Below are 27,733 nucleotides of genomic sequence, written 5' to 3'. Positions count from 1 at the left end.
ACTATCGGTGAGTTATTAGTTTACCAGTATCTTATGAGACACCACTTAGGTAAAGCTTATGACAAGTGTTAGGTGCAGTGAGTATGTCAGGCCTGAGAAGGGCTGCTGACACAAAGTAGTGAACTACAAATGCGCATCTGGATCATAGTTGTCCTTTTAGTTATGAAGTTAATTAGTGCTTACCAAACACCCAATTTACAGGCAAGATGTGAACAAGGAAGTGCCATAATAGCTGATTTGGAATTTCACTGCATTGTTTTCCACACTGCTGTGTGCTCTGCAGGAACTGCAAATTCAAGTCTGGCTTTCTACAGCTAGAAGCTTATCCAACTTGCTTGAATAAACAATCTCTGTGGACAGCAAGTCCGTGCTTCAATTAGAAGAATATAGCACTATGAATATACTGCTGACCCATTTCAGCAGAATGGCAGTAGTGAAATGTTGAAGGCGATTAGAGAAGCTACACAAACAGAAAACCCAGCGATAAAGGGGTATTTCAACTATTCCCCTATTGACTGATACATGTCATCTCAGGAGAGGAAGCAGAGATAAAATGTCTATGCGCCATTTAAATGACTGCTTCTTGGAGCAGCTAGTTATGGAACCCACCAAGGGAGAGGCAATTCCTAATCTAGTTCAAAGTGGAGCACAGGATTTGTAGTGCCCCGCAAATACGGGGATATCCGCACACCATGTTTGCGGACCGCAGATGGATGCGGATCCAAATTTTATATCTAGAGCCCTGCAAATCTGCGGATATCTGCTTTATATCCATGGGCCATGTACACGGATCACATGCAGAGACAAATTTTGTATCCGCACAGGGCTCTAAGGATCTGGTCCAAGAGGTGAATATAGCTGAACCACTTGGTGATAGCGCCCATAATGCAATTAAATTTAATATCCTTGTAAGGCGGGGAGGGAATACTAAAGAAACCCACCACAGTAGCATTTAACTTCAAAAAGGGGAATTACACAAAAACGAGGAAGCTAATTAAGCAGAATTTAAAAGGAACAATGACAAGTGTGAAATGCTTGCATGGAAACACCATAATAGAGGCCCAAATATATCCTCCCCGCAAAAAAAAACCAAAAAAACCCCAAAACCAACCAACCAAACAGTAAGAGGTCCAAAAATATGCCACCATGGCTATACAAGAGAGTAAAATTGGTGGTTGGAGGCAAAAAGGCATCCTTTACAAATTGGAAGTGAAGTCCTGTTGAGGAAACTAGAAAAAAACACTCTGGCAAGTCAATTGTAAAAGTCAGGAAAAAAAAGAATTAAGTGTAACTAGCAAGACATAAAAGCAGCAATTTTTTTTTTTAAGTACATCAGAAGCAAGAAGCCTGCCAAACAGCCAGTGGGGCTACTGGACAATCAAAGTGCGAAAGGAGCACTCAAGGAAGACAAGGCTGTTGCACTGCACCTAAATAAGTTCTTTGTATCGGTCTTCACCGCAGAGGATGTGAGGGAAATTCCCACACTTGAGCCATTCTTTTTAGGTGACAAATCTGAGGAACCGTCCCAGGGCGCTGGAACAATTTTTATAGTGGGGGTGCTGAGAGCCACTGAATCAAACTGTAAACCTTGCATATGATGGAAACCACTTCAAACCCGAGGGGTGCAGCAACACCTGTAGTTCCAGCACCTATGAACTGTCCCAGGTTGAGGTGTCAGTAAAGGTGGTTTTGGAACAAACTGATAAATTAAACAGTAGTAAGCCACCAGGACCAGATGGGATTCACCCAAAAGTTATGAAGGAACTCAAATATGAAGTTGCAAAACTACTAGCTGTGGTATATAATCCTTTGTTTAAATCAGCCTCTATACCAGATGCTTGGAGGACAGGTAATGTAAAACTGATTATAAAAAAAGGCTCTAGAGGTGATCTTGGCACTTACTGAAGTTAGTCTTAACAGCCTGTACCAGGCACTGTGGTTGAAACTATAGTAAAGAACAGAATTATCATACACCTATATGAACAGGGCTTTTGTAAAGGAAAATCATGCCTCCTCAGTCTATTAGAATTCTTTAATGGCATCAACAAAAGTGATCTAGTTGACATTGTATACTAGGACTTTCAGAACAGCTTTGACAAGATCCCACACCAAAATCTCTTAAGCAAAGTAAGCCGTCATGGGATAAGAAGGAACGTCATCTCATGGATCAGTAACTGGTAACAAGATAAGGGGATGGATCACTTGATAATTGTCCTGTTCATTTGCTCTGAAGTGTCTGGCATTGGTCAGTGTTGGAAGACAGGATATTAGGCTACAATTCAGGGGTTCTCAAACTTCATTCTACTGCAACCCCCTTCTGACAACAAAAATTACTACATGACCCCAGAAGGGGGGACTGAAGCCTAAGCCCACCTAAGCCCCACTGGCCGGGGGCAGAGAGGTCCACAGCAGAATCCCAAGGGCTTCAGTCTCAGGCAGGGGGCCTATAACCTGAAGCCCTCGGGCTTCGGCCCTGGGCGTTGGGTTTCAGCTTCAGCCTGAACAGGGTTGTGACCCATTTTGGGGTCCTGACCCACAGTTGAGAACCATTGAGCTATGAGTCAGACACAGCATGGCCCTTCTTCTGTTCACAAGCATACCTGTTCAGTCCTTTTCAGGTACTGTCTGGTTGGTAGTCTTTAAATTATAGATCAGCTGTACTTAAATACATAATCCTGAGTGATGACAAGAAAAGCTCAAGTGTATGATTCAAAGGAATGAAACAAATAAGAAAAGTTGACATACACAAAGCCACACCACCTAAGAAACGCTCAGTGTTTATTCAACATTTACAAAGCTATCTTGTTACCGTCTCTTCTTACAACCCCGTTTTTATGAAATGAGTCTCAAATGTGACTCCTGTGTTTTAGGACTAATTATTAATCGAAAAACTTGTTGTTTAGTCAACTTAACATAGTCAACAGAAAGCAAGATACCTTTGTAGTCCGTGAAGAATATGGTTGCCGTTTTTACTTGTTTATTGAAGAACTGGCATCAGCGTTCAGTTCTTAAATTTCAAAGTCATAAAGTAAGGCTTCTGAAAAATATACTGTCACCAGTATACATCCCAAAGTTCTGATCCTGCAGTTAGTTCTGCATGGCTGGGCCTCCTTAATCTATGCAACACCCCAATGAAATCAGTGGAGCTGTGTTGGCACAAGAGTCTTTGCATGGGACTTATTGCCCAACTGGGGCCTAAGGTACAAAGCCTCAGTGTCATTCTCACTTTGCTTTATGGGAGAGACCCAGCTTTGTACTAAGGCAGAGAAACCTGTATGAGAGAGAGTCCACTCTTGTCTTAGGGGGCTCTTATGGGTAGTCTTCAGCTATGCCAATGACATTTCTGCTACTCTTCTGGGGGCCACTTCTGCTAAAGCAACCAATTAGTCTTAACATCCTGAGTGACTGCTTAATGCAGGTTTAGTTAGAATTCTTAGCACTTGCAGTTTTTCCGGCTTCCGAGGGACACTGTCAACATAAAAATCACATGTTGTAAACAGATGAGAGATTAACAAGAGCTGAAATGTTTAAAATCCAGTCTACTTGTCCCTATTTATGCTCTTCATTATTTGCATTTCACTCAGCTCTGACAATGCAAGTTTTGCTTTCGTTCAGAGTCAATTTCACTGTCTTGTTGTCAGTTCAGCAAGGGTTAGGTTTCAAACACCGCAAGAGTGTGATCCTTTGCTTACATAAACTTTTAACTGGATTTTTTCTTTAATTGTGGGAACACTTCTATTGATTTCAGGTTTTATAAAAGCTTGCTGCAAAATGTAAATATCAGCCCCATTTAAGTTGACCCATTAAATCCTCTTTGCACCTCTGTTAGGTAGGCAACTATTAGACCCAATTTACAAATGGGACACTGAGCCAGAGATATTAAGTGATTTGTCCAAGGTCAAAGAGGGTCAGTATCAGAGACTAGATTAAAATTCAGAACTTCCTGCTTCGCTTCTGTGCTCAGACCACACCTCTCTAACTTGTCTCAATTGCATTATTGTTTTTTGCCTTCTCTGTGTATTCTTCAAGGCGCAGGAGCCATTTGTTCCAATACTGAGAGCACAGATCCGAGTCCATGAAATGTGGATGTGCAGGGGAGCCATCCTTATAAGAAACCACAATGAGGCCACAGTTAACCTGCAATGAAAAGCATGACATCAGTAGTGCAATATCAATATGCAGGTTCAGTTGACTATTCCAAAGATTAAATTGCATTTTTACCATGTAGTTCAATGTAAAGATAAAATAAAAACCACTAACTTCACAAAGCAATGTTACTCGCAATAAAGCACCAGGAGCTCGGTTTCCCCAGGTATGGAGTGCCACTGACTTGTGACTTGGAATTGTAGGTGTTCAGCAATCCTGCATAGCAGGCCTTAAGGGTCTAATCCTGTGTTCTGGACATTGACAAAATTCCCATTGACTTTGAGTAGATTTTTGCCTGTACCAGTACAGATTCAGGCCCAGGCCATTCAGCAAACCAGGCTGTAAGGAAATGGTTACTTCTGCATGTTCCACTACCTAACAGACTTGTCAAATTAAACAACATAAAAAGTTAACAGTGAAGAATAAAGTGATATCATTGGCCTGTTATCAGAGCCATTTTTTTTTAAAGGAACAGAACGATGTAGCTACTTCCTATATTTTTCCATGAAATGATCCTGCCATAGCATTAAACATGTCCTCAGCTTAACTGAGCTGTTTCTTTCCATTCCTAGAAAATCCTCGACAGGGCCTTGGGTATCCTCTCATTTTCTCCTGCTTTAATCTTCCCTCTCCAAATCAGGAACTGCCTTCCTTCAGGCCAAGCAGACCCTCTTCAGAGTCTATAAACACACATCCCTTCCTCAGCTGTTGAGTAATGGGCACCACTTCCCTTCACTGCTAAGGAACGGAGTAATGTTCCCGGATGGTTTAAGGAGAGCATTTAACCACATCCATTCAATTGCCAGTGGACAGAGGCAATCAAGGGTGCTAGTTGCTACTCATTTCCTTGCCTGCCTGCTCTTGAGTTTGATTCCTCTCCTACCCTTTCACATGCCATGCTCACGCAAAGCAGCATGGAGCTGGATGGTTCTTCTCCACTGCTGTGCACTGCCCAGATGCTATGTTCTCGCTGTAAACTGGCTTGCTGTGTTAGGGTCTGACATTCTGTAGGACCATGCACCTGTAGCTCCCCCTGAGTTCAGTTGGAGATTTGGAGCTCAGCACTTCTCAATAGCTGCGCCATTAGCTAAGGGCCTGATGAGTGAAAAGTTCCTTAAGTACCCTGATGACATACTGCAGACCAAGGGAGGCAGCAGGAGCAGCAATGATGGTGGAATTAGCTTAGGCTGGGACAGGTACAAGCATGTAAATGCTAGCTGCAGTTCTATAGCGGATAGGGGGTGACTAAAGGATGTGAGTGGGAAAAATGAAGTTGGTGTGAGCACACCTGCTTGTCTCAGCAGGCAGTAGGCCTACTGACCTGGAAGTCGTAATTAGCATCATGGTTTATGGCTCCGGTATATGCTGCAACCTGTAGTGGGTTGTCAAATGTGTTCCGGAGATACGGCTTTGATTTCTCTGAAGTCTTCCAGTCAATCACACATAACTGGCCTCTGTAAAACCAAGCAAAAGGGGAGTATTTTAGTAAAACTTCGTGCTAATGACAAAACATGACATCAGACACGTAAGTCACTCACTTTACTCTATTTCTCCTGTTTCCTGCTGATGAGGTGTCACTTGTAATTATAATACTGCAGGTGCCAGCCTGAGTTATGAATCCTTCAACACAGGCTCGATCAGATCCAGGGACCAATAAGTACAAATACCAGTGGCAGTTCTAGATGATACCACTTTGGTTGACTTAGCTCTTTCGCGCTAACGTGACACTCCAGTGGCGTGCAGAGGTTACTCGCTAAAAGAAGAGCAGCACTGCTGTTAGCAGGGCAACCTGTGATCTCCCCTGTTCTTCTCTTCCCATCTCTATTTCTCATCCTGAACCTGCCTGACCTCCCCTGTTCCATTCCTGCTGCTGTTGCTTTGATGCTTCTTCAGCTCCACAGTCTCTCTGGCTTCCTCTCCCAGTCCACTCAATCTCCCAGCTGCTACTTGATGTGTCCTACCATCTGAGCCACATAACATCAAATAGGCCAGATTTGGCCCACAAGCCAGCTGTTTAGTCACCAGTCATATAAAACACAGTGGGATATAATAGGAGAATCAGCATCTCACCGATACTCAGCCACACAATCTACAAGGCCTGAATAGTGAAGAGTCTCATGATGAACTGCACTTTCAAGAGCTTTTACTCCACTGATGTCTCTCAGGACATGCTGCACACTTGCTAAGTAGCCAGAGACAGTGGTATCTTTTTCCTGCTCCTTCAACGGAACCTCTTCAGACAAAAAGACAGATTCCAAAGCTGCATGGAATAGTTTTCCTTGAAGGAAGAGGTCTATGAAAGATGACAGAAAAAAAGATCTTTAAAACCCCTTTCTTAATAAGCAATGCTCATATATGGAATAAAAACGTATTTTAAAAACTACTATAAAATCAACTTAGCTTATCTAAAAATCAGCCTCTAAAATCAGCCACATTTTGGTGCTGAAACAGCTTCAAGGGTATAAGAAGGGAAAGGGAACAAATAATGGAATTATTTAAGGTATTAATCTAAATTAGCCTCTGTATTCATGAATTGTACAGGAGCAATTTACGATGTGGTCATTCATTCTTTAGTCAAGCGTATTTGCCATACAGGGCCAGCTATAGGAAATGCAGTGCCCAATTCGAACAGTATCTATGGGGCCCCGGCAGGGAAGACAAAACAAAAAAACAAAGAACCGTAAAAAAAAAACACGTGGGGCTAGTACTCACTGGGTGGTGCTCCAAGTCTTCGGCGGCGGGCCCTTCACTCGCTCCAGATCTTTGGCGGCACTGAAGGACCCGCTGCTGAAGTGCCACCGAAGACCCAGAACAAGAGAAGCACCCACTGCCGAAGTGCTGCCAAACACCCGGAGCGCCGTCAGGTGAGTAAAAATTAAAAAGGTGCCTCATGCCAGGGAAGAGATTCTCACTGGGCGCGGGAACCGATTCGGGGGAATTGGCCTAAAGCCGGCCCTGCTTAGGAAACCTAACCCTAGGGCAGGGTGCACAACCCTTAGGAACCCTAACCCTAGCTCCAAGTGCCCTACCCTTAGGAACCCTAAACCTAGGACGGGAAGCCCTACCTATAGGAACCCAAACCTTGCTCCAAGTTCCCTACACATAGGAACCATAACCCTGGGGTGGGAAGCCCTACCCATAGGAACCTTAACCCTAGCTCCAAGTGCCCTCCCCTTAAGAACCCTAACCCTAGGGAGGCGTGCCCTACCCATAAGAACCCAAACCCTAGCTCCAAGTGCTCTACAGTTAGGAACCCTAACCCTAAGGCAGGAAGCTTTACCCATAGGAACCCTAACTCTAGGGCAGGAAGTCCTACCCAAAGGAACCCTACCCTAGCTGCAAGTGCCCTACACATAGAAACCCTAACTCAAGCTCCAAGTGTCCCATCCTTAGAAATCCTAACCCTAGGGTGGGAAGCCCTACCCATAGGAACCCTAACGCTAGCTCCAAGTGCCATACCCTTAGGAACCCTAACCCTAGTGCCAAGTGCCCTACCCATAGGAACCATAACCCTAGGGTGGGAAGCCCTACCCATAGGAACCCTAACCCTAGCTCCAAGTGCCCTACCGTTAGGAACCAAAACCCTAGCTACAAGTACTTTACCCTTAGGAACCACAACCCTAGGGCGGGGCGCTCTACCCATAGGAACCCTAACCCTAGCTCCAAGTGCCCCACCCTTAGGAACCCGAACCCTAAGACAGGACGTCCTACCTATAGGAACCCTAACCCTAGCTCCAAGTGCCATACCTATAGGAATCCTAATCCTAGATCCAAGTGCCCTACCCTTAGGAACCCTAACCCTAGCTCCAAGTGCCCTAACCATAGGAACACTAACGCTAGGGTGGGGCGCTCTATGGATAGGAACTCTAACCCTAGCTCCAAGTGCCCTACCCTTAGGAACCACAACCCTAGGGTGTGAAGCCCTCCCCATAAGAACCCTAACCCTAGGGTGGGGAGCCCTACCAATAGGAACCCTAACCTTAGCTCCAAGCTCCCTACTCATAGGAACCTTAACCCTAGTTCCAAGTACCCTACCCTTAGGAACCTTAACACTAGGGAGGGGCGCCCTAACATCAGGAACCCTAACCCAAGCTCCAAGTGTCCCACCCTTAGAAATCCTAACCCTAGGGCAGGAAGCCCTACCCATAGGAACCCTAACCCTAGCTCCAAGTGCTCTATCATTAGGAACCAAAACCCTAGATACAAGTACCTTACCCTTAGGAACCACAACCCTAGGGAAGGGAGCCCTACCTATAGGAACCCTAACCCTAGCTCCAAGTGCCCTACCCATAGGAACCCTAACCCGAGAGGGGGGTACTCTACCCTTAGGAACCCTAACCCTAAGGCGGGAAGCCCTACCTATAGGAACTCTAACCCTAGGGGCGGAAGCCCTACCCAAAAGAACCCTAACCCTAGTTCCAAGTACCCTACATTTAGGAACCACAACCCCACGGCGGGAAGCCCTACCCATAGGAAACCTAATCCTAACTCTAAGTGCCTTACCCACAGGAACCCTAACCCAAGCTACAAGCGTCCTACCCATAGGAACCTTAACCCGAGCTTCAAGTACCATACCCTTAGGAACCACGACCCTAGGGCAGGAAGCCCTACCCACAGGAACCCGAACCCTAGGGCGGAACACTCTACCCAAAGGAACCCTAACCCTAGCTCCAAGTGCCCTATCCACAGGAACCCTAACCCTAGGGGGGAAAGCCCTACCCAAAGGAACCCTAACCCTATCTCCAAGTGCCCTACCCATAGCAACCCAACCCTAGGGTGGAAAGCCCTACCCATAGGAACCCTAACCCTAGCTCCATGAACCCTACCCTTAGGAACCACAACCCTAGGGCGGGAAGCCCTACCTATAGGAACCCTAACCTTAACTCCAAGTGCCCTACCCATTGGAACTCTAACCCTATGGCTGGGCGCCCTACCCATAGGAACCGTAACCCTAGCTCCAAGTGCTCTACCATTAGGAACCCTAACCCTAGGGTGGGAAGCCCTAACCATTGGAACCCTAACCCTAGCTCCAAGTGCACTACCCTTAGGAACCCTAACCCTAGGGTGGGAAACCCTACTCATAGGAACCCTAACTGTAGCACCAAGTGCCGTACCCATAGGAACACTAACCCTAGCTCCAACTGCCCTACCCTTAGGAACCCAAACACTAGGGAGGAAAGCCCTACCCATAGGAGCTCCTAGCCCTAGCTCTAAGTGCCCTACCCATAGGAACGCTACCCTAAGGCAGGCCGCCCTACCCATAGGAAGCCTAACCCTAGTTCCAAGTGTCCTATCCTTAGGAACCACAACCCTAGGGTGGGAAGCCCTACCCATAGGAACCGTAAACCTAGCTCCAAGTGCCCTACCCTTAGGAACCCTAACCCTAGGGCGGGGTACCCTACTTATAGGAATCTTAACCCTAGTTCCAAATTCCCTACCCACAGGAACCCAAACTCTAGCTCCAAGTACCATACAATTAGGAACCACAACCCTAGGACAGGGCGTCCTACCCATAGGAACTGTAACCCTAACTCCAAGTGCTTTACCATTAGGAACCCTAACCCTAGGGCGGGAAGCCCTACCCATAGGAACCTTAACCCTAGCTCCAAGTGCACTACCCTTAGGAACCCTAACCCTAGGGCGGGGGGCCCTACTAATAGGAACCTTAACCCTAGCTCAAAGTGCCTTACCCATAGGAACCATAACCTTAGGGCGGGAAGCCCTACCCATAGGAACCCTAGCCCTCGCTCCAACTGCCCTACCCTTAGGAACCCTAACACTAGGGAGGGAGCCCTACCTATAGGAACCCTGATCCTAGCTCCAAGTGCCCTACCCATAGGAACCCTAACCGGAAGGCGGGGTGTCCTACCCATAGGAACTCTAACCCTAGGGCCGAAAGCCCTACCTATAGGAACCCTAACCCAAGCTCCAAGATCCCTACCCACAGGAACCCTATCCCTAAGGTGGAAAGCCCTACCCATAGGAACCTTAATCCTAGCTCCAAGTGCCCTACCCTTAGGAACTCTAACCCTAGGGTGGAAAGCCCTACCCATAGGAACCCTAACCCCAGCTCCAAGTGCCCTACCCATAGGAACTCTAACCCTAGGGAAGGGCTCCCAACCCATAGGAACCGTAACCCTAACTCCAAGTGCTTTACTATTAGGAACCCTAACCCCAGGGCGGGAAGCCCTACACATAGGAAACCTAACCCTAGCTCCAAGTACCCTACCCACGGGAACCAGAACCCTAGGGCGGAAACCCTACCCAAAGGAACCCTAACCCTAGCTCCAAGTGCCCTCCCCATAGCAACCCTAACCCTAGGGTGGAAAGCCCTACCCATAGGAACCCTAACCCTAGCTCCAAGTGCCCTACCCATAGGAACCTTAATCCTAGCACCAAGCGCCCTACCCTTAGGAATTCTAACCCTAGGGTGGAAAGCCCTACCCATAGGAACCCTAACCCTAGCTACAAGTGTCCTACCCATAGGAACCTTAACCCTAGCTTCAAGTACAATAACCTTAGGAACCACAACACTACGGCGGGAAGCCCTACCCATAGGAACCCTAACCCTAGCTCCAAGTGCCCTACCCATAGGAACCTTAATCCTAGCACCAAGCGCCCTACCCTTAGGAATTCTAACCCTAGGGTGGAAAGCCCTACCCATAGGAACCCTAACCCTAGCTACAAGTGTCCTACCCATAGGAACCTTAACCCTAGCTTCAAGTACAATAACCTTAGGAACCACAACACTACGGCGGGAAGCCCTACCCATAGGAACCCTAGCTCCAAGTACCCTACCCACAGGAACCCGAACCCTAGGGCGGAAAACCCTACCCAAAGGAACCCTAACCCTAGCTCCAAGTGCTTTATCCACAGGAAACCTAAACCTAGGGGGGAAAGCCCTACCCATAGGAACCTTAACCCTAGCTCCAAGGACGCTACCCTTAGGAACCACAACCCTATGGCGGGAAGCCCTACCTATAGGAACCCTAACCCTAACTCCAAGTGCCCTACCCATAGGAACTCTAACCCTAGGGCAGAACGCCCTACCCATAGGAACCGTAACCCTAGCTCCAAGTGCTCTACCATTAGGAATCCTAACCCTAGGGTGGGAAGCCCTACCCATTGGAACCCTAACCCTAGCTCCAACTGCCCTACCCTTAGGAACCCAAACACTAGGGAGGAAAACCCTACCCATAGGAACTCCTAGCCCTAGCTCCAAGTGCCATACCCATAGGAACCCTACCCCTAAGGCAGGCCGCCCTACCCATAAGAACCCTAACCCTAGCTCCAAGTGTCCTACCCATAGGAACCTTAACCCTAGCTTCAAGTACCCTACCCTTAGGGACCACAACCTTAGGACTGGAAGCCCTACCTATAGGAATCCTAAACCTAGTTCCAAGTGCCCTACCCTTAGGAACCCTAACCCTAGGGCGGGGTGCCCTACTTATAGGAACCTTAACCCTAGCTCAAAGTGCCCTACCCATAGGAACCATAACCTTAGGGCGGGAAGCCCTACCCATAGGAACCCTAACCCAAGCTCCAAGATCCCTACCCATAGGAACCCAAACTCTAGGTCCAAGTTCCATACCCTTAGGAACCACAACCCTAGGGCAGGGCGCCCTACCAATAGGAACTGTAACCCTAACTCCAAGTGCTTTACCATTAGGAACCCTAACCCTAGGGCAGGAAGCCCTACCCATTGGAACCCTAACCCTAGCTCCAAGTGCACTACCCTTAGGAACCCTAACCCTAGGGCGGGAAGCCCTACTCATAGGAACCCTAACCGTAGAACCAAGTGTCCTACCCATAGGAACCCTAGCCCTCCCTCTAACTGCCCTACCTTTAGGAACCCTAACTCTAGGGAGGGAAGCCCTACCAACAGGAACCCCTAGCCCTAGTTCCAAGTGTCCTACCCATAGGAACCCTAACCCTAAGGCAGGCCGCCTTACCCATAGGAACCCTAACCCAAGCTCCAAGTGCCCTACCGTTAGGAACCAAAACCCTAGCTACAAGCACCTTACCCTCAGGAACCACAACCCTAGGGAGGGAAGCCCTATCTATAGGAACCCTGATCCTAGCTGTAAGTGCCCTACCCACAGAAACCCTAACCCAAGGGCGGGGTGTCCTACCCATAGGAACTCTAACCCTAGGGCGGGAAGCCCTACCCAAAGGAACCCTAACCCTAGCTCCAAGTACTCTATACTTAGGAACCACAACCCTAGGGCGGGAAGCCCTATCCATAGGAACCCTAACTCTAGTCCAAGTGCCCTACTCTTAGGAACCCTAATCATAGGGTGGGAAGCCCTACCCATAGGAACCCTAACCCAAGCTCCAAGATCCCTACCCACAGGAACTCTAACCCTAGGGCGGAAAGCCCTACCCAAAGTAACCCTAAGCCTAGCTTCAAGTGCCCTACCCATAGGAACTTTAACCCCAGCTGCAAGTGCCCTACTCTTAGGAACTCTAACCTGAGGGTGGAAAGCCCTACCCATAGGAACCCTAACACTAGCTCCAAGTGCCCTATACTTAGGAACCACAAACCTAGGGCAGGAAGCTGTACCTATTGGAATCCTAACCCTAGCTCCAAGTGCTCTACCCATAGGAATCCTAACCCTAGGGTGGGAGGCCCTACCCATAGGAACCCTAACCCAAGCTCCAAGATCCCTACCCACAGGAACCCTAACCCTAAGGTGGAAAGCCCTACCCATAGGAACCTTAATCCTAGCTCCAAGTGCCCTACCCTTAGGAACCCTAACCCTAAGGCAGGCCGCCCTACCCATAGGAACCCTAACCCAAGCTCCAAGTGTCCTACCCATAGGAACCTTAACCCTAGCTTCAAGTACCCTACCCTTAGGAACCACAACCTTAGGGCAGGAAGCCCTACTCATAGGAACCCTAAGCGTAGAACCAAGTGCCCTACCCATAGGAACCCTAGCCCTTGTTCCAACTGCCCTACCCTTAGGAACCCTAACACTAGGGAGGGAAGCCCTACCCACAGGAACCCCTAGCCCTAGCTCCAAGTGCCCTACCCATAGGTACCCTAACCCTAAGGCAGGCCGCCCTACCCATAGGAACCCTAACCCTAGCTCCAAGTGCCGTACCGTTAGGAACCAAAACCCTAGCTACAAGTATCTGACCCTTAGGAACCACAACCCTAGGGAGGGAAGCCCTCCCTATAGGAACCCTAATCCTAGCTCCAAGTGCCCTACCCATAGGAACCCTAACCCGAGGGCGGGGTGTCCTACCCATAGAAACCCTAACCCTAGGGTGGGAAGCCCTACCCATAGGAACCCTAACCCTAGTGCCAACTACCCTACCCTTAGGAACTCTAACTCGAGGGTGGAAAGCCCAACCTATAGGAACCCGAACTCTAGCACCAAGTGCCCTACATTTAGGAACCACAACGTTACAGCAGGAAGATCTATGTACTGGAACCCTAACCCTAGCTCCAAGTGCTCTACCCATAGGAATCCTAACCCTAGGGTGGGAAGCCCTTCCCATAGGAACGCTAATAGAAGCTCCAAGATCCTTACCCACAGGAATCGTAACCCTAAGGTGGAAAGCCCTACCCATAGGATCCTTAATCCTAGCTCCAAGTGCCCTACCCTTAGGAACTCTAACCCTAGGGTGGGAAGCCCTATCCATAGGAACGCTAATCGAAGCTCCAACTGCCCTACCCTTAGGAACCCTAACCCTAAGGCAGGCTGTCCTACCCATAGGAACCGTAACCCTAGCTCCAAGTATCCTACGCATAGGAACCTTAACCGTAGCTTCAAGTACCTTACCCTTAGGAACCACAACCTTAGGGCCGAAAGCCCTACCTATAGGAATCCTAACGCTAGCTCCAAGTGCCCTACCCATAGGAACCAAAACCCTAGGGCGGGAAGCCCTACCCATAGGTACCCTAACCCTAGCTCCAAGTGCCCTACCCTTAGGAACCCTAACCCTAGGGCGGGGAGTCCTACTTATAGGAACCCTAACCCAAGCTCCAAGTGCCCTACCCTTAGGAACCACAACCCTAGGGCGGAAAGCTCTACCTATAGGAACCCTAACCCAAACTCCAAGTGCCCTACCCATAGGAACTCTAACCCTAGGGCAGGGCGCCCTACCCATAGGAACCATAACCCTAGTTCCAAGTGCTCTACCATTAGGAACCCTAACCCTAGGGAGGGAAGCCCTACCCATAGGAACCCTAGCCCTAGCTCCAAGTGCCCTACCGTTAGGAACCAAAAGCCTAGCTACAAGTACCTAGCCGTTAGGAACCACAAACCTAGGGAGGGACGCCCTACCTATAGGAACCCTAATCCTAGCTGCAAGTGCCCTACCCATAGGAACCCTAACCCAAGGGCAGGGTGCCCTACCCATAGGAACCCTAACCCTAGCTCCAAGTGTTCTACCCATAGGAACCCTAACCCTAGGGTGGGAAGCCCTACCCATAGGAACGCTAACCCAAGCTGCAAGATCGCTACCCACAGGAACCCTAATCCTAAGGCAGAAAGCCCTACCCAAAGGAACCCTAACCCTAGTCCAAGTGACCTACCCTTAGGAACCCTAACCCTAGGGTGGAAAGCCCTACCCAAAGGAACCCTAACCCTAGTGCTAAATACCCTACCCTTAGGAACTCTAACCCGAGGATGGAAAGCCCTACCCATAGGAACCCTAACCCTAGCTCCAAGTGCCCTACACTTAGGAACCACAACCTTACGGCGGGAAGCTCTACCTACTGGAACCCTAGCCCTAGTCAAGTGCCCTACCCATAGGAACCTTAATCCTAGCACCAAGCGCCCTACCCTTAGGAATTCTAACCCTAGGGTGGAAAGCCCTACCCATAGGAACCCTAACCCTAGCTACAAGTGTCCTACCCATAGGAACCTTAACCCTAGCTTCAAGTACAATAACCTTAGGAACCACAACACTACGGCGGGAAGCCCTACCCATAGGAACCCTAACCCTAGCTCCAAGTGCCCTACCCATAGGAACCTTAATCCTAGCACCAAGCGCCCTACCCTTAGGAATTCTAACCCTAGGGTGGAAAGCCCTACCCATAGGAACCCTAACCCTAGCTACAAGTGTCCTACCCATAGGAACCTTAACCCTAGCTTCAAGTACAATAACCTTAGGAACCACAACACTACGGCGGGAAGCCCTACCCATAGGAACCCTAGCTCCAAGTACCCTACCCACAGGAACCCGAACCCTAGGGCGGAAAACCCTACCCAAAGGAACCCTAACCCTAGCTCCAAGTGCTTTATCCACAGGAAACCTAAACCTAGGGGGGAAAGCCCTACCCATAGGAACCTTAACCCTAGCTCCAAGGACCCTACCCTTAGGAACCACAACCCTATGGCGGGAAGCCCTACCTATAGGAACCCTAACCCTAACTCCAAGTGCCCTACCCATAGGAACTCTAACCCTAGGGCAGAACGCCCTACCCATAGGAACCGTAACCCTAGCTCCAAGTGCTCTACCATTAGGAATCCTAACCCTAGGGTGGGAAGCCCTACCCATTGGAACCCTAACCCTAGCTCCAACTGCCCTACCCTTAGGAACCCAAACACTAGGGAGGAAAACCCTACCCATAGGAACTCCTAGCCCTAGCTCCAAGTGCCATACCCATAGGAACCCTACCCCTAAGGCAGGCCGCCCTACCCATAAGAACCCTAACCCTAGCTCCAAGTGTCCTACCCATAGGAACCTTAACCCTAGCTTCAAGTACCCTACCCTTAGGAACCACAACCTTAGGACTGGAAGCCCTACCTATAGGAATCCTAAACCTAGTTCCAAGTGCCTTACCCTTAGGAACCCTAACCCTAGGGCGGGGTGCCCTACTTATAGGAACCTTAACCCTAGCTCAAAGTGCCCTACCCATAGGAACCATAACCTTAGGGCGGGAAGCCCTACCCATAGGAACCCTAACCCAAGCTCCAAGATCCCTACCCATAGGAACCCAAACTCTAGGTCCAAGTTCCATACCCTTAGGAACCACAACCCTAGGGCAGGGTGCCCTACCAATAGGAACTGTAACCCTAACTCCAAGTGCTTTACCATTAGGAACCCTAACCCTAGGGCAGGAAGCCCTACCCATTGGAACCCTAACCCTAGCTCCAAGTGCACTACCCTTAGGAACCCTAACCCTAGGGCGGGAAGCCCTACTCATAGGAACCCTAACCGTAGAACCAAGTGTCCTACCCATAGGAACCCTAGCCCTCCCTCTAACTGCCCTACCTTTAGGAACCCTAACTCTAGGGAGGGAAGCCCTACCAACAGGAACCCCTAGCCCTAGTTCCAAGTGTCCTACCCATAGGAACCCTAACCCTAAGGCAGGCCGCCTTACCCATAGGAACCCTAACCCAAGCTCCAAGTGCCCTACCGTTAGGAACCAAAACCCTAGCTACAAGCACCTTACCCTTAGGAACCACAACCCTAGGGAGGGAAGCCCTATCTATAGGAACCCTGATCCTAGCTGTAAGTGCCCTACCCACAGAAACCCTAACCCAAGGGCGGGGTGTCCTACCCATAGGAACTCTAACCCTAGGGCGGGAAGCCCTACCCAAAGGAACCCTAACCCTAGCTCCAAGTACTCTATACTTAGGAACCACAACCCTAGGGCGAGAAGCCCTATCCATAGGAACCCTAACTCTAGTCCAAGTGCCCTACTCTTAGGAACCCTAATCATAGGGTGGGAAGCCCTACCCATAGGAACCCTAACCCAAGCTCCAAGATCCCTACCCACAGGAACTCTAACCCTAGGGCGGAAAGCCCTACCCAAAGTAACCCTAAGCCTAGCTTCAAGTGCCCTACCCATAGGAACTTTAACCCCAGCTGCAAGTGCCCTACTCTTAGGAACTCTAACCCGAGGGTGGAAAGCCCTACCCATAGGAACCCTAACACTAGCTCCAAGTGCCCTATACTTAGGAACCACAAACCTAGGGCAGGAAGCTGTACCTATTGGAATCCTAACCCTAGCTCCAAGTGCTCTACCCATAGGAATCCTAACCCTAGGGTGGGAGGCCCTACCCATAGGAACCCTAACCCAAGCTCCAAGATCCCTACCCACAGGAACCCTAACCCTAAGGTGGAAAGCCCTACCCATAGGAACCTTAATCCTAGCTCCAAGTGCCCTACCCTTAGGAACCCTAACCCTAAGGCAGGCCGCCCTACCCATAGGAACCCTAACCCAAGCTCCAAGTGTCCTACCCATAGGAACCTTAACCCTAGCTTCAAGTACCCTACCCTTAGGAACCACAACCTTAGGGCAGGAAGCCCTACTCATAGGAACCCTAAGCGTAGAACCAAGTGCCCTACCCATAGGAACCCTAGCCCTTGTTCCAACTGCCCTACCCTTAGGAACCCTAACACTAGGGAGGGAAGCCCTACCCACAGGAACCCCTAGCCCTAGCTCCAAGTGCCCTACCCATAGGTACCCTAACCCTAAGGCAGGCCGCCCTACCCATAGGAACCCTAACCCTAGCTCCAAGTGCCGTACCGTTAGGAACCAAAACCCTAGCTACAAGTATCTGACCCTTAGGAACCACAACCCTAGGGAGGGAAGCCCTCCCTATAGGAACCCTAATCCTAGCTCCAAGTGCCCTACCCATAGGAACCCTAACCCGAGGGCGGGGTGTCCTACCCATAGAAACCCTAACCCTAGGGTGGGAAGCCCTACCCATAGGAACCCTAACCCTAGTGCCAACTACCCTACCCTTAGGAACTCTAACCCGAGGGTGGAAAGCCCAACCTATAGGAACCCGAACTCTAGCACCAAGTGCCCTACATTTAGGAACCACAACGTTACAGCAGGAAGATCTATGTACTGGAACCCTAACCCTAGCTCCAAGTGCTCTACCCATAGGAATCCTAACCCTAGGGTGGGAAGCCCTTCCCATAGGAACGCTAATAGAAGCTCCAAGATCCTTACCCACAGGAATCGTAACCCTAAGGTGGAAAGCCCTACCCATAGGATCCTTAATCCTAGCTCCAAGTGCCCTACCCTTAGGAACTCTAACCCTAGGGTGGGAAGCCCTATCCATAGGAACGCTAATCGAAGCTCCAACTGCCCTACCCTTAGGAACCCTAACCCTAAGGCAGGCTGTCCTACCCATAGGAACCGTAACCCTAGCTCCAAGTATCCTACGCATAGGAACCTTAACCGTAGCTTCAAGTACCTTACCCTTAGGAACCACAACCTTAGGGCCGAAAGCCCTACCTATAGGAATCCTAACGCTAGCTCCAAGTGCCCTACCCATAGGAACCAAAACCCTAGGGCGGGAAGCCCTACCCATAGGTACCCTAACCCTAGCTCCAAGTGCCCTACCCTTAGGAACCCTAACCCTAGGGCGGGGAGTCCTACTTATAGGAACCCTAACCCAAGCTCCAAGTGCCCTACCCTTAGGAACCACAACCCTAGGGCGGAAAGCTCTACCTATAGGAACCCTAACCCAAACTCCAAGTGCCCTACCCATAGGAACTCTAACCCTAGGGCAGGGCGCCCTACCCATAGGAACCATAACCCTAGTTCCAAGTGCTCTACCATTAGGAACCCTAACCCTAGGGAGGGAAGCCCTACCCATAGGAACCCTAGCCCTAGCTCCAAGTGCCCTACCGTTAGGAACCAAAAGCCTAGCTACAAGTACCTAGCCGTTAGGAACCACAAACCTAGGGAGGGACGCCCTACCTATAGGAACCCTAATCCTAGCTGCAAGTGCCCTACCCATAGGAACCCTAACCCAAGGGCAGGGTGCCCTACCCATAGGAACCCTAACCCTAGCTCCAAGTGTTCTACCCATAGGAACCCTAACCCTAGGGTGGGAAGCCCTACCCATAGGAACGCTAACCCAAGCTGCAAGATCGCTACCCACAGGAACCCTAATCCTAAGGCAGAAAGCCCTACCCAAAGGAACCCTAACCCTAGTCCAAGTGACCTACCCTTAGGAACCCTAACCCTAGGGTGGAAAGCCCTACCCAAAGGAACCCTAATCCTAGTGCTAAATACCCTACCCTTAGGAACTCTAACCCGAGGATGGAAAGCCCTACCCATAGGAACCCTAACCCTAGCTCCAAGTGCCCTACACTTAGGAACCACAACCTTACGGCGGGAAGCTCTACCTACTGGAACCCTAGCCCTAGTCAAGTGCCCTACCCTTAGGAACTCTAACCCTAGGGTGGAAAGCCCTACGCATAGGAACCCTAACCCTAGCTTCAAGTACCCTACCCTTAGGAACCACAACCCTAGGGCGGGGCCCCTACTTATAGGAACCCTAACCCTAGCTCCAAGTGCCCTTCCCTTAGGAACCATAACCCTAGGGCAGGAAGCCCTACCTATAGGAACCCTAACCCTAAGTGCCCTACCGAAAGGAACCGTAACCCTAGGGCAGGGCGCCCTACCCATAGGAACCGTAACCCTAGCTCCAAGTGCTCTAACATTAGGAACCCTAACCCTAGGGTGGGAAGCCCTATCCATAGGAACCCTTACCCTAGCTCCAAGTGCACTACCCATAGGAACCCTAACCCTAGGGAGGGAAGCCCTACCCATAGGAACCCCTAGCACTAGCTCCAAGTGCCCTACCCATAGGAACCCTAACCCTAAGGCAGACCGCCCTACCCATAGGAACCCTAACCCTAGCTCCAAGTGCCCTACCGTTAGGAACCAAAACCCTAGCTACAAGTACCTTATCCTTAGGAACCATAACCCTAGGGAAGGAAGCCCTGCCTATAGGAACCCTAATCCTAGCTCCAAGTTCCCTACCCATTGGAACCCTAACCCGAGGGCGGGGTGCCCTACCCATAGGAACCCTGACCCTAGCTCCAAGTTCTCTACCCTTAGGAACTCTAATCCTAAAGCGGGAATCCCTACCTATAGGAACTCTAACCCTAGCTCCAAGTATCCTACACTTAGGAACCACAACCCTAGGGCGGGAAGCTCTACCTATTGGAACCCTAACTCTAGCTCCAAGTGCTCTAGCCATGGGAACCCTAACGCTAGGGTGGGAAGCCCTACCCACAGGAACCCTAACCATAGCTCAAAATGCCCTACCCTTAGGAACCCTAACCCTAGGGCAGGAAGCCCTACCCATAGGAACCGTAACCCAAGCTCCAAGATCCGTACCCACAGGAACCCTAACCCTAGCGCGGGAAGCCCTACCCATAGGAACCCTAACCCTAGCTCCAATGCCCTACCCTTAGGAACCCAAACCCTAGGGCGGGGCGCCCTACTTATAGGAACCCTAACCCTAGCTCCAAGTGCCCTACCCACAGGAACTCTAACCCTAGGGCGGAAAGCCCTACCCAAAGGAACTCTAACCCTAGCTCCAAGTGCCCTACCTTTAGGAACTCTAACTCTAGAGTGGAAAGCCCTACGCATAGGAACCCTAACCCTAGCGTCAAGTACCCTACCCTTAGGAACCACAACCCTAGGGCGGGGCCCCTACTTATAGGAACCCTAACCCTAGCTCCAAGTGCCCTTCCCTTAGGAACCATAACCCTAGGGCAGGAAGCCCTACCTATAGGAACCCTAACCCTAAGTGCCCTACCGAAAGGAACTGTAACCCTAGGGCAGGGCGCCCTACCCATAGGAACCGTAACCCTAGCTCCAAGTGCTCTACCATTAGGAACCCTAACCCTTGGGTGGGAAGCCCTATCCATAGGAACCCTAACCCTAGCTCCAAGTGCACTACCCATAGGAACCCTAACCCTAGGGAGGGAAGCCCTACCCATAGGAACCCCTAGCCCTAGCTCCAAGTGCCCTACCCATAGGAACCCTAACCCTAAGGCAGACCGCCCTACCCATAGGAACCCTAACCACTGCTCCAAGTGCCCTACCGTTAGGAACCAAAACCCTAGCTACAAGTACCTTATCCTTAGGAACCATAACCCTAGGGAAGGAAGCCCTGCCTATAGGAACCCTAATCCTAGCTCCAAGTTCCCTACCCATTGGAACCCTAACCCGAGGGCGGGGTGCCCTACCCATAGGAACCCTGACCCTAGCTCCAAGTTCTCTACCCTTAGGAACTCTAATCCTAAAGCGGGAATCCCTACCTATAGGAACTCTAACCCTAGCTCCAAGTATCCTACACTTAGGAACCACAACCCTAGGGCGGGAAGCTCTACCTATTGGAACCCTAACTCTAGCTCCAAGTGCTCTAGCCATGGGAACCCTAACGCTAGGGTGGGAAGCCCTACCCACAGGAACCCTAACCATAGCTCAAAATGCCCTACCCTTAGGAACCCTAACCCTAGGGCAGGAAGCCCTACCCATAGGAACCGTAACCCAAGCTCCAAGATCCGTACCCACAGGAACCCTAACCCTAGCGCGGGAAGCCCTACCCATAGGAACCCTAACCCTAGCTCCAATGCCCTACCCTTAGGAACCCAAACCCTAGGGCGGGGCGCCCTACTTATAGGAACCCTAACCCTAGCTCCAAGTGCCCTACCCACAGGAACTCTAACCCTAGGGCGGAAAGCCCTACCCAAAGGAACTCTAACCCTAGCTCCAAGTGCCCTACCTTTAGGAACTCTAACTCTAGGGTGGAAAGCCCTACCCATAGGAACCCTAACCCTAGCTCCAAGTTCCCTACCCATAGGAACCCTAACCCTATCTCCAAGTACCCTACCCTTAGGAACCACAACCCTAGGGTGGGAAGTCCTACCTACAGGAACCCTAACCCTAGCTCCAAGTGCCCTACCCATAGGAACTCTAACCCTAGGGCGAGAAGCCCTACCCATAGGAACCCTAACCCTAGCTCCAAGTGCACTACCCTTAGGAACCCTAATCCTAGGGCGGGAAGCACTACTCATAGGAACCCTAACCGTAGCACCAAGTGCTCTACCCATAGGAACCCCTAGCCCTAAGGTAGGCCGTCCTACCCATAGGAACCCTAACCCTAGCTCCAAGTGTCCTACCCTTTTGCCATACAATTTCTATGAATCTGTCTAGGCCTGTAGCATGCTTGTGAGCAGTTCATTGTATTTGATATCAAAGCTGTGATGGTTAGTTTTAATTGGATGCATCTGTTACCTGACTGAACATAACTCTTAGGATAAGGTATCTTAGGAATGATAGCTGCTTAAAATGTGCTGTTTCTGTAGAAAATTCTTGCTGGTATGTTTGTTCATGAAAATATTCAAGAATACAGACGGGGTGTGACTACAGCAAATTCAGCTTTTCAGCTGAGCAAAAATTTATGTAAGAAGTGTCACCAAGCTCTAGGTATAACAAGAGCTAGCCAACATCGCCAAGACTGGATGTTTCAGCAGGACTACGGTGCTTTGTCGCCACTGACCATGGGGAAATCAGTTGACAGCCTTCATGAATTAGAGACCTCATATGCACTAGGACTTCACAGAAAAATTTGCAATTCACATATAACGTTAAGGACTTCAGTATACCAAGCAAGCCGCGGTGGCTGCACAAATGCTGGTTGGTTTGGAGCATACAGCAGGACCAAAGACACTTAGCTAAAGAGCCTCAAGCTGTTGAGATAGCCAGTGGTCTATAATCAGATACAGTAACTGGCCAGCAGGCTTTGAAGTTTGCATTCAAGGACCCAGATCTGGAGTGCAAATATCAAAGTCTCCAGAACTGTCATCTCCAGTTATCTAAAAATTCTGGGTGTCCCATGATCCTCAGACAATTATTGTTACTGTGGTGTTCTGTAGTGCAGTGAACCACTTTATTCCCAAACATGAAAAAACAAATCATTCTATCTGTAGAAGTGCTAGTCAAACTCCAGAAATCAGGTAGGAAGTATAAACCTGTTGCAGATTCTAGCAGGTACTACCCAACATAATCGGGGTTGGAGCAAGGAACTCCTAAATTCTAATCCCACTTTACCACTAAGTACTATTAGGTTATTGGTTCAACTCCTGTGGTTCTTGTATTCAATGGGAGTGTTCCTGAATAAGCAATCAGGGAAGGCCTCACAATGTGGTCCATTAATACCAGGCATTCCTGTTAAGTCCTTTGGATTCTGAAATGGACGCTGCTATATGGACATGCAAAGTGTGTGTCTTCTAGGACCGGATCTGATAGCTATCTGCCCATTATTTTTGGAAGCATTTTGGTTAAACTTACTTTTGGTATATTCTGCAAACCCATCTTTTCCAAGTTCCAGAATCATCCGCTGCTTCCATCTCTTCAGGTAGAAAGCCTGGTGCAAAGGCATGGTCTGCTGAAGAACAGTCGTCACACTGGGCACCTTGTGCCTTTGTAAACGGATTTTCAGCAGGTGCTTTCGGTCACTGTTTGGAGGCAAAGTTCTTTTACTGGAGTTTATCAGAGGGACCCAATTTTTTGGAAATTTTGCTTCAACATCCTTAACTGGAGACTTAAACTTATTCACTGGTCCGTATATCAGATTATCTTCTTCAAACAACGTTTCTGGTGTCTGAGGGCTGGCTTTGGAAGATGTGACAGAACGGACCAAGTTCATGTATCTTTCTTGGTCAACTTGCTCATAACCATTCTCTTTTTTCTTCTTGCTACAAAGGTAGGAGGAGATACACAGGCACACATATGGAACTTGATTTTTGCAAAAATGTTCTGTCAACAGCATTTTTAGTCTCCCAGATTTTCTCGTTAATAGCTCGATGGATTTCATTCTCAGTAGCAGCATTTATAGATGGTTAAACAGAGTTTTATTTCTTCTGTTAGGAGCATTCATGACCTTCTATAATTACCTACTGTAGAAAAAGAATTTCCATGATTTGAAGAGTTACTGCACTTTAGTATCATCAAGCTATCATCTCACTTTACAAATTAAAGCTGCACAGTATTCATTAGTGCCTTTCATATCAACTGAACTCCAACCACTTTGAGTTAAACAATACAGTAATAGTGAGAAATAACAGCAGATGGAAAGATAAAATAAGAGGTATAGACAAGAGGAAAAAATGTTTTCAGATTTGAAATGTGGTGGAGAGATAAAAGAAGGCTGTTGCCAGTGGGAGAAGCTGTAGTGCAGAAGGCTCTTACAGTAGCAAAACCGTAGGAAGGTACAGAGAAGATGGTACTGCATGCAGGGAGAAAGAGACAAGCTGCATGGGCTAGACAAAAGCAAGTCCCTGAATTAGAATGAACTGACTAGAGAGGGCAGATGAGCTCTTCGGGAATGGCGTGGATGCGTTTGTTCTCTGTACATGTGAGAAGGCAGCAAGCAGTATTATGTACAGCCTAGAATCTGGAGAGCTGAGACTTGGAGAAGCCTAAGAGAAGGGAGATAAACTAAAATTATTTGCAATCTTCAAATACCAGTTTAAGCTCTTTTGGAAAATATGTATTTTAAATTAAAACATTAGATTTTTTTTCCAAACTGAGAATAAAACAAGTCCTCTTTTTAAGCGAAGACATTTCACGATATTTCTTCAATAGAAGCTGCAGAAAAAGAGAGTCTAGTTTATAACCTGGCTCTGAAAAGTATGTTGTAGTCGCAATTTTTGGCTCTGACCCTGAGAAGCTGCATTGAAATAAGTGTTTCCTAGTATGCTTAAAATTAAACATAGGCACAAGTCCTTGCAGTATTAGGGCCTAAGTTTTCTTCTATTGAAAACTATCCACTTAGCAATCAAAGTTACTTCATTCCATGTTTTGCAAATAAAACATGCAGGCAGTACGTATTATAAGCTAAAAGGACTGCTTTGTTCTTGAAACACTTCAGTATTTTTCATTTCATTCACTGCATTTTTCAAACACTCCACGCACTGTTCAAACAGTAGGAGTACTAGGAAAAAAACACAAAGGTCTTGATCTTACAAGTTATTCTGGATACGGGCATCCCCGTGCTCACACGGAGTCCCAATTAAGTCAATGGGGCTCACAGAACAACTTGCAGGATCTGTGCCCAAAAGCACTTATAGCTTAGTAGATGGAGCAGTCCTAGTGACAAAGGACTTTATGCAGCCGTCGTTAAGGTGCTTCCCTTAACTACCAATTTATCAAGGGAATTGCTAGTAATTTCAGGATTATATCGTGGACTATAAAAGAGAAAGAAGGGGAAAAAAAACCCCAATACAAGCTGTTCCATCCCCAAATTGTTTGCATTTGTTTGTATAATGTAAGTTAACTCCTCTGGGAAACCATAAGGTATGTAGTGGAAATGAAAAATAAATCATAACTTCTTGGTCAATATAGTTATTGTCCTTTTTTTTTTTTTTTTTGGTTTAGAATAAAAACAAGGTACTTTAAAAAGGAAACCTTTCCTACTAAGACATTTTGAACACCAAAATACACAGTTTCCCTATTATTACATTTGTATAGCAGAGAAGTCAGTATTCAAGCTTAAAGCGATGTCAAAATCTTGATCTACTTTTAAAAAAAATAAATTAGGATTGTGTTGTGTCCTGTTATGTTTGCCTTGTCCTATTATATCTGTTTGCTCTTTTCCAGTGTGCAACAATGGGAAATTGACATGAATCTTGCTCTGAGGATCCTGACATTCAGACTCTTTTCAAGTTTAGTTTTCTGTCTGCATACCAGAATAGAGCAGTCACGTGTATGTAGTAGGGAAGGGCAAATCAATCCATTCCAATCATTTTCTTACTAAGACAAGGTGTCCAACTATTGCCAAAAGTAGATCATGAGTAGTAACGATGTATATTGGTTTTATGCAATGGGCTAAATTCTGCCCAGTTCAATCTCATTGAAATTAATTGCACAGGTTTTGAGTAAAATCTCAATATCAATTTTCCTATTACTTCTCATTTTTACTTGGTGGCAGGCTGTTTCTTTGCCAGTTTTGCTCTTCCTACAATAGGGGCTTTATCCCTTCTTTTTAGCAATACATTTATTCTTTCTGGTAGTCAAAAGAAAAGTCTATACTTTGCATTAAGTACACATCAGTTTCAGTTCTTCTCAGCCACAATTTTTAAGTCAGTCCACCTTGGGCTTCTTGTGAGCCTTATATTTCATGTTTGCTATAAATCACTGAACAGAAGCTTAACAAATAGAGAATTGATTAAAACGATCTGTTCTTGCCAATAGGCACTCTTCTTTAATCCTGTTGCCCACTCTTCATTTTTAATAGAATTATTTCCAGTCTCTGATTTAGGTCAGTTACCTGTCATAATTTGCTAATTGCTAGACAAAGAATAAGGAGTGATGTTTGTAAATTATGACAGAGGTATACATTCTAAAGATTGTCAAAATGTACTACCTTGTGTATGAAATGATGTGAAGTGGTGCACGTAGCAAATTGATATCTAAAGGTTAGGCTTTGTTACCAGGAGCAAGTTGTTTCAGGGAAGCACTGTCTCCCTACCCAGATTTTTATAATGAAACAACCCTTTCTCCCTTGCTCACACTACCAACTTTAGGGATTAGGGGAAATTTGCAACCTACCTCCTAATATGCCCATTGCCCTCTAGTGGTTGACACACAAAAGAAAGTCTTCTGCCTAATAAAAACTAAAGGACAATCCTTGAGTTTTTATGGAGGAGAATACTAAGCTCTGTGCCCTGAATCACATGTTTGTGTGTAAAAAACTCATGATCACTTACAAAGGAAAATTAAACTCTGCCTACACTCGCTGTACAGCGAGACAATGAAAAAAATATCTAGCCCTAACCCTTCAAATTTGGTGATAAATCCTGATCATGTGCTTCAGAGTTGACATATGCCAAGAAGACTGCTGCCTACTGGGTAGCAAATACAAGCTACCTATTTCACCTCAGGGATAACTGCAATGAGCATCGCTCAGCTTATTTATAACAATAGTATCTAGCTCTGATATTGTACTTCTCATCCATAGGGCTCAAATAGGGTGACCAGATGTCCCGATTTTATATGGACAGTCCCGATATTTGGGACTTAGTGTTATATAGGCGCCTATTACCCCCCACCCCTGTCCCGATTTTTCACACTTGCTGTCTAGGCTCAAAGTCCTTTATAAAGAATGTCAGTAACACGATCCGATTTTCACAGATGGGGAAACTGAGGCACAAAAAGGCAAAGTTATCTGCCCAAGATCCCTGAGTAGTTCAATGGTCTTCTGAATCCCAGTCCAGTGCTCTAACCACTAGACAACACATGTTGCCAGTTTTCACGACATTGGGGTGAGAGTCCCCCTTCCTGGATGTTGATTTTAAACAGAGCAAGTTAACATTTCTCTCCGGGGATGCGTGTTGCAATGAAGCAGCCTGGCCTGGTGCCTACAGCCGCAAACTGGGACTGCGGAGAGCTCTGCCACCGGCCTGCGGGGTGGCCATGGCCAAGTCACTTTCCCCGCTCCGTGCCTCAGTTTCCCCATCCACACAATGGGGATGATGGCGCTAGCCTCCTTTGCAGAGCGCCGGGAGCACTGGAGGCCTCCATCCCTGAGGAGAGCTCGGTCTCCCCGCGGCTTGGGGCAGCTCCCCCAGCCGGCGGCAGCAGCGGGAGGCTGTTGTCCCACCCGGCACCTGGACATAGGGGGACACGGCTCTCGCCAGGCTCGTGGCCCTTACCCAGCTCCCCATGCGAGCGCCCTCTCTTCAGCCGTTAGTACCGTTACCTCCATTCGCTCAGCGCCCGGCCCGCCACTACCTTCCCGCCGGAACAGCGCGCCGCCTCTCGGGATTTGTAGTTCTCTGCTCCCTTCCCTCAGCCTACAGGCTG

At 48.3% G+C, this 27,733-nt stretch overlaps 1 protein-coding gene across 2 annotated transcripts; it reads right to left on the bottom strand.

The window, feature by feature from the left end:
* Positions 1-2,759: 2,759 nt before the first annotated feature.
* MGME1 (mitochondrial genome maintenance exonuclease 1) lies at positions 2,760-27,678 on the bottom strand. Of its 2 annotated transcripts, none has more exons than XM_030558089.1 (5): positions 27,583-27,678; positions 23,219-23,826; positions 6,217-6,439; positions 5,468-5,600; positions 2,760-4,137 (listed from the first exon to the last, which is right to left on the bottom strand). In XM_030558089.1, the coding sequence occupies exons 2-5, from the start codon at positions 23,757-23,759 to the stop codon at positions 3,976-3,978; spliced, it is 1,059 nt and encodes a 352-aa protein (XP_030413949.1). In that variant the 5' UTR covers positions 23,760-23,826; positions 27,583-27,678; the 3' UTR covers positions 2,760-3,975. The 2 variants fall into 2 exon arrangements, with proteins under 2 accessions (XP_030413949.1, XP_030413950.1); XM_030558090.1 differs by having other exon boundaries at positions 27,630-27,677.
* Between the last annotated feature and the right edge of the window lie 55 nt (positions 27,679-27,733).

This window comes from Gopherus evgoodei, chromosome 3, assembly GCF_007399415.2.
Source record: "Gopherus evgoodei ecotype Sinaloan lineage chromosome 3, rGopEvg1_v1.p, whole genome shotgun sequence".
Taxonomy (NCBI): Eukaryota; Metazoa; Chordata; order Testudines; family Testudinidae; genus Gopherus; species Gopherus evgoodei.
The sequence above is the reverse complement of the archived record's forward strand: the minus strand, read 5'-3'. Positions and strand labels throughout refer to the sequence as shown.

Bases quoted from the DNA above. Each gene is read 5' to 3' on its own strand.
- MGME1 (XM_030558089.1), bottom strand. From the start codon at position 23,759: ATGCTGCTACTGAGAATGAAATCCATCGAGCTATTAACGAGAAAATCT. The intron at 6,440-23,218 runs GTAAGTTTAACC...CATCTTTCATAG, and splicing joins GTTTGCAGAATATACCAAAA to ACCTCTTCCTTCAAGGAAAA. The intron at 4,138-5,467 runs GTCAGTAGGCCT...TTTTCATTGCAG, and splicing joins ATGCTAATTACGACTTCCAG to GTTAACTGTGGCCTCATTGT.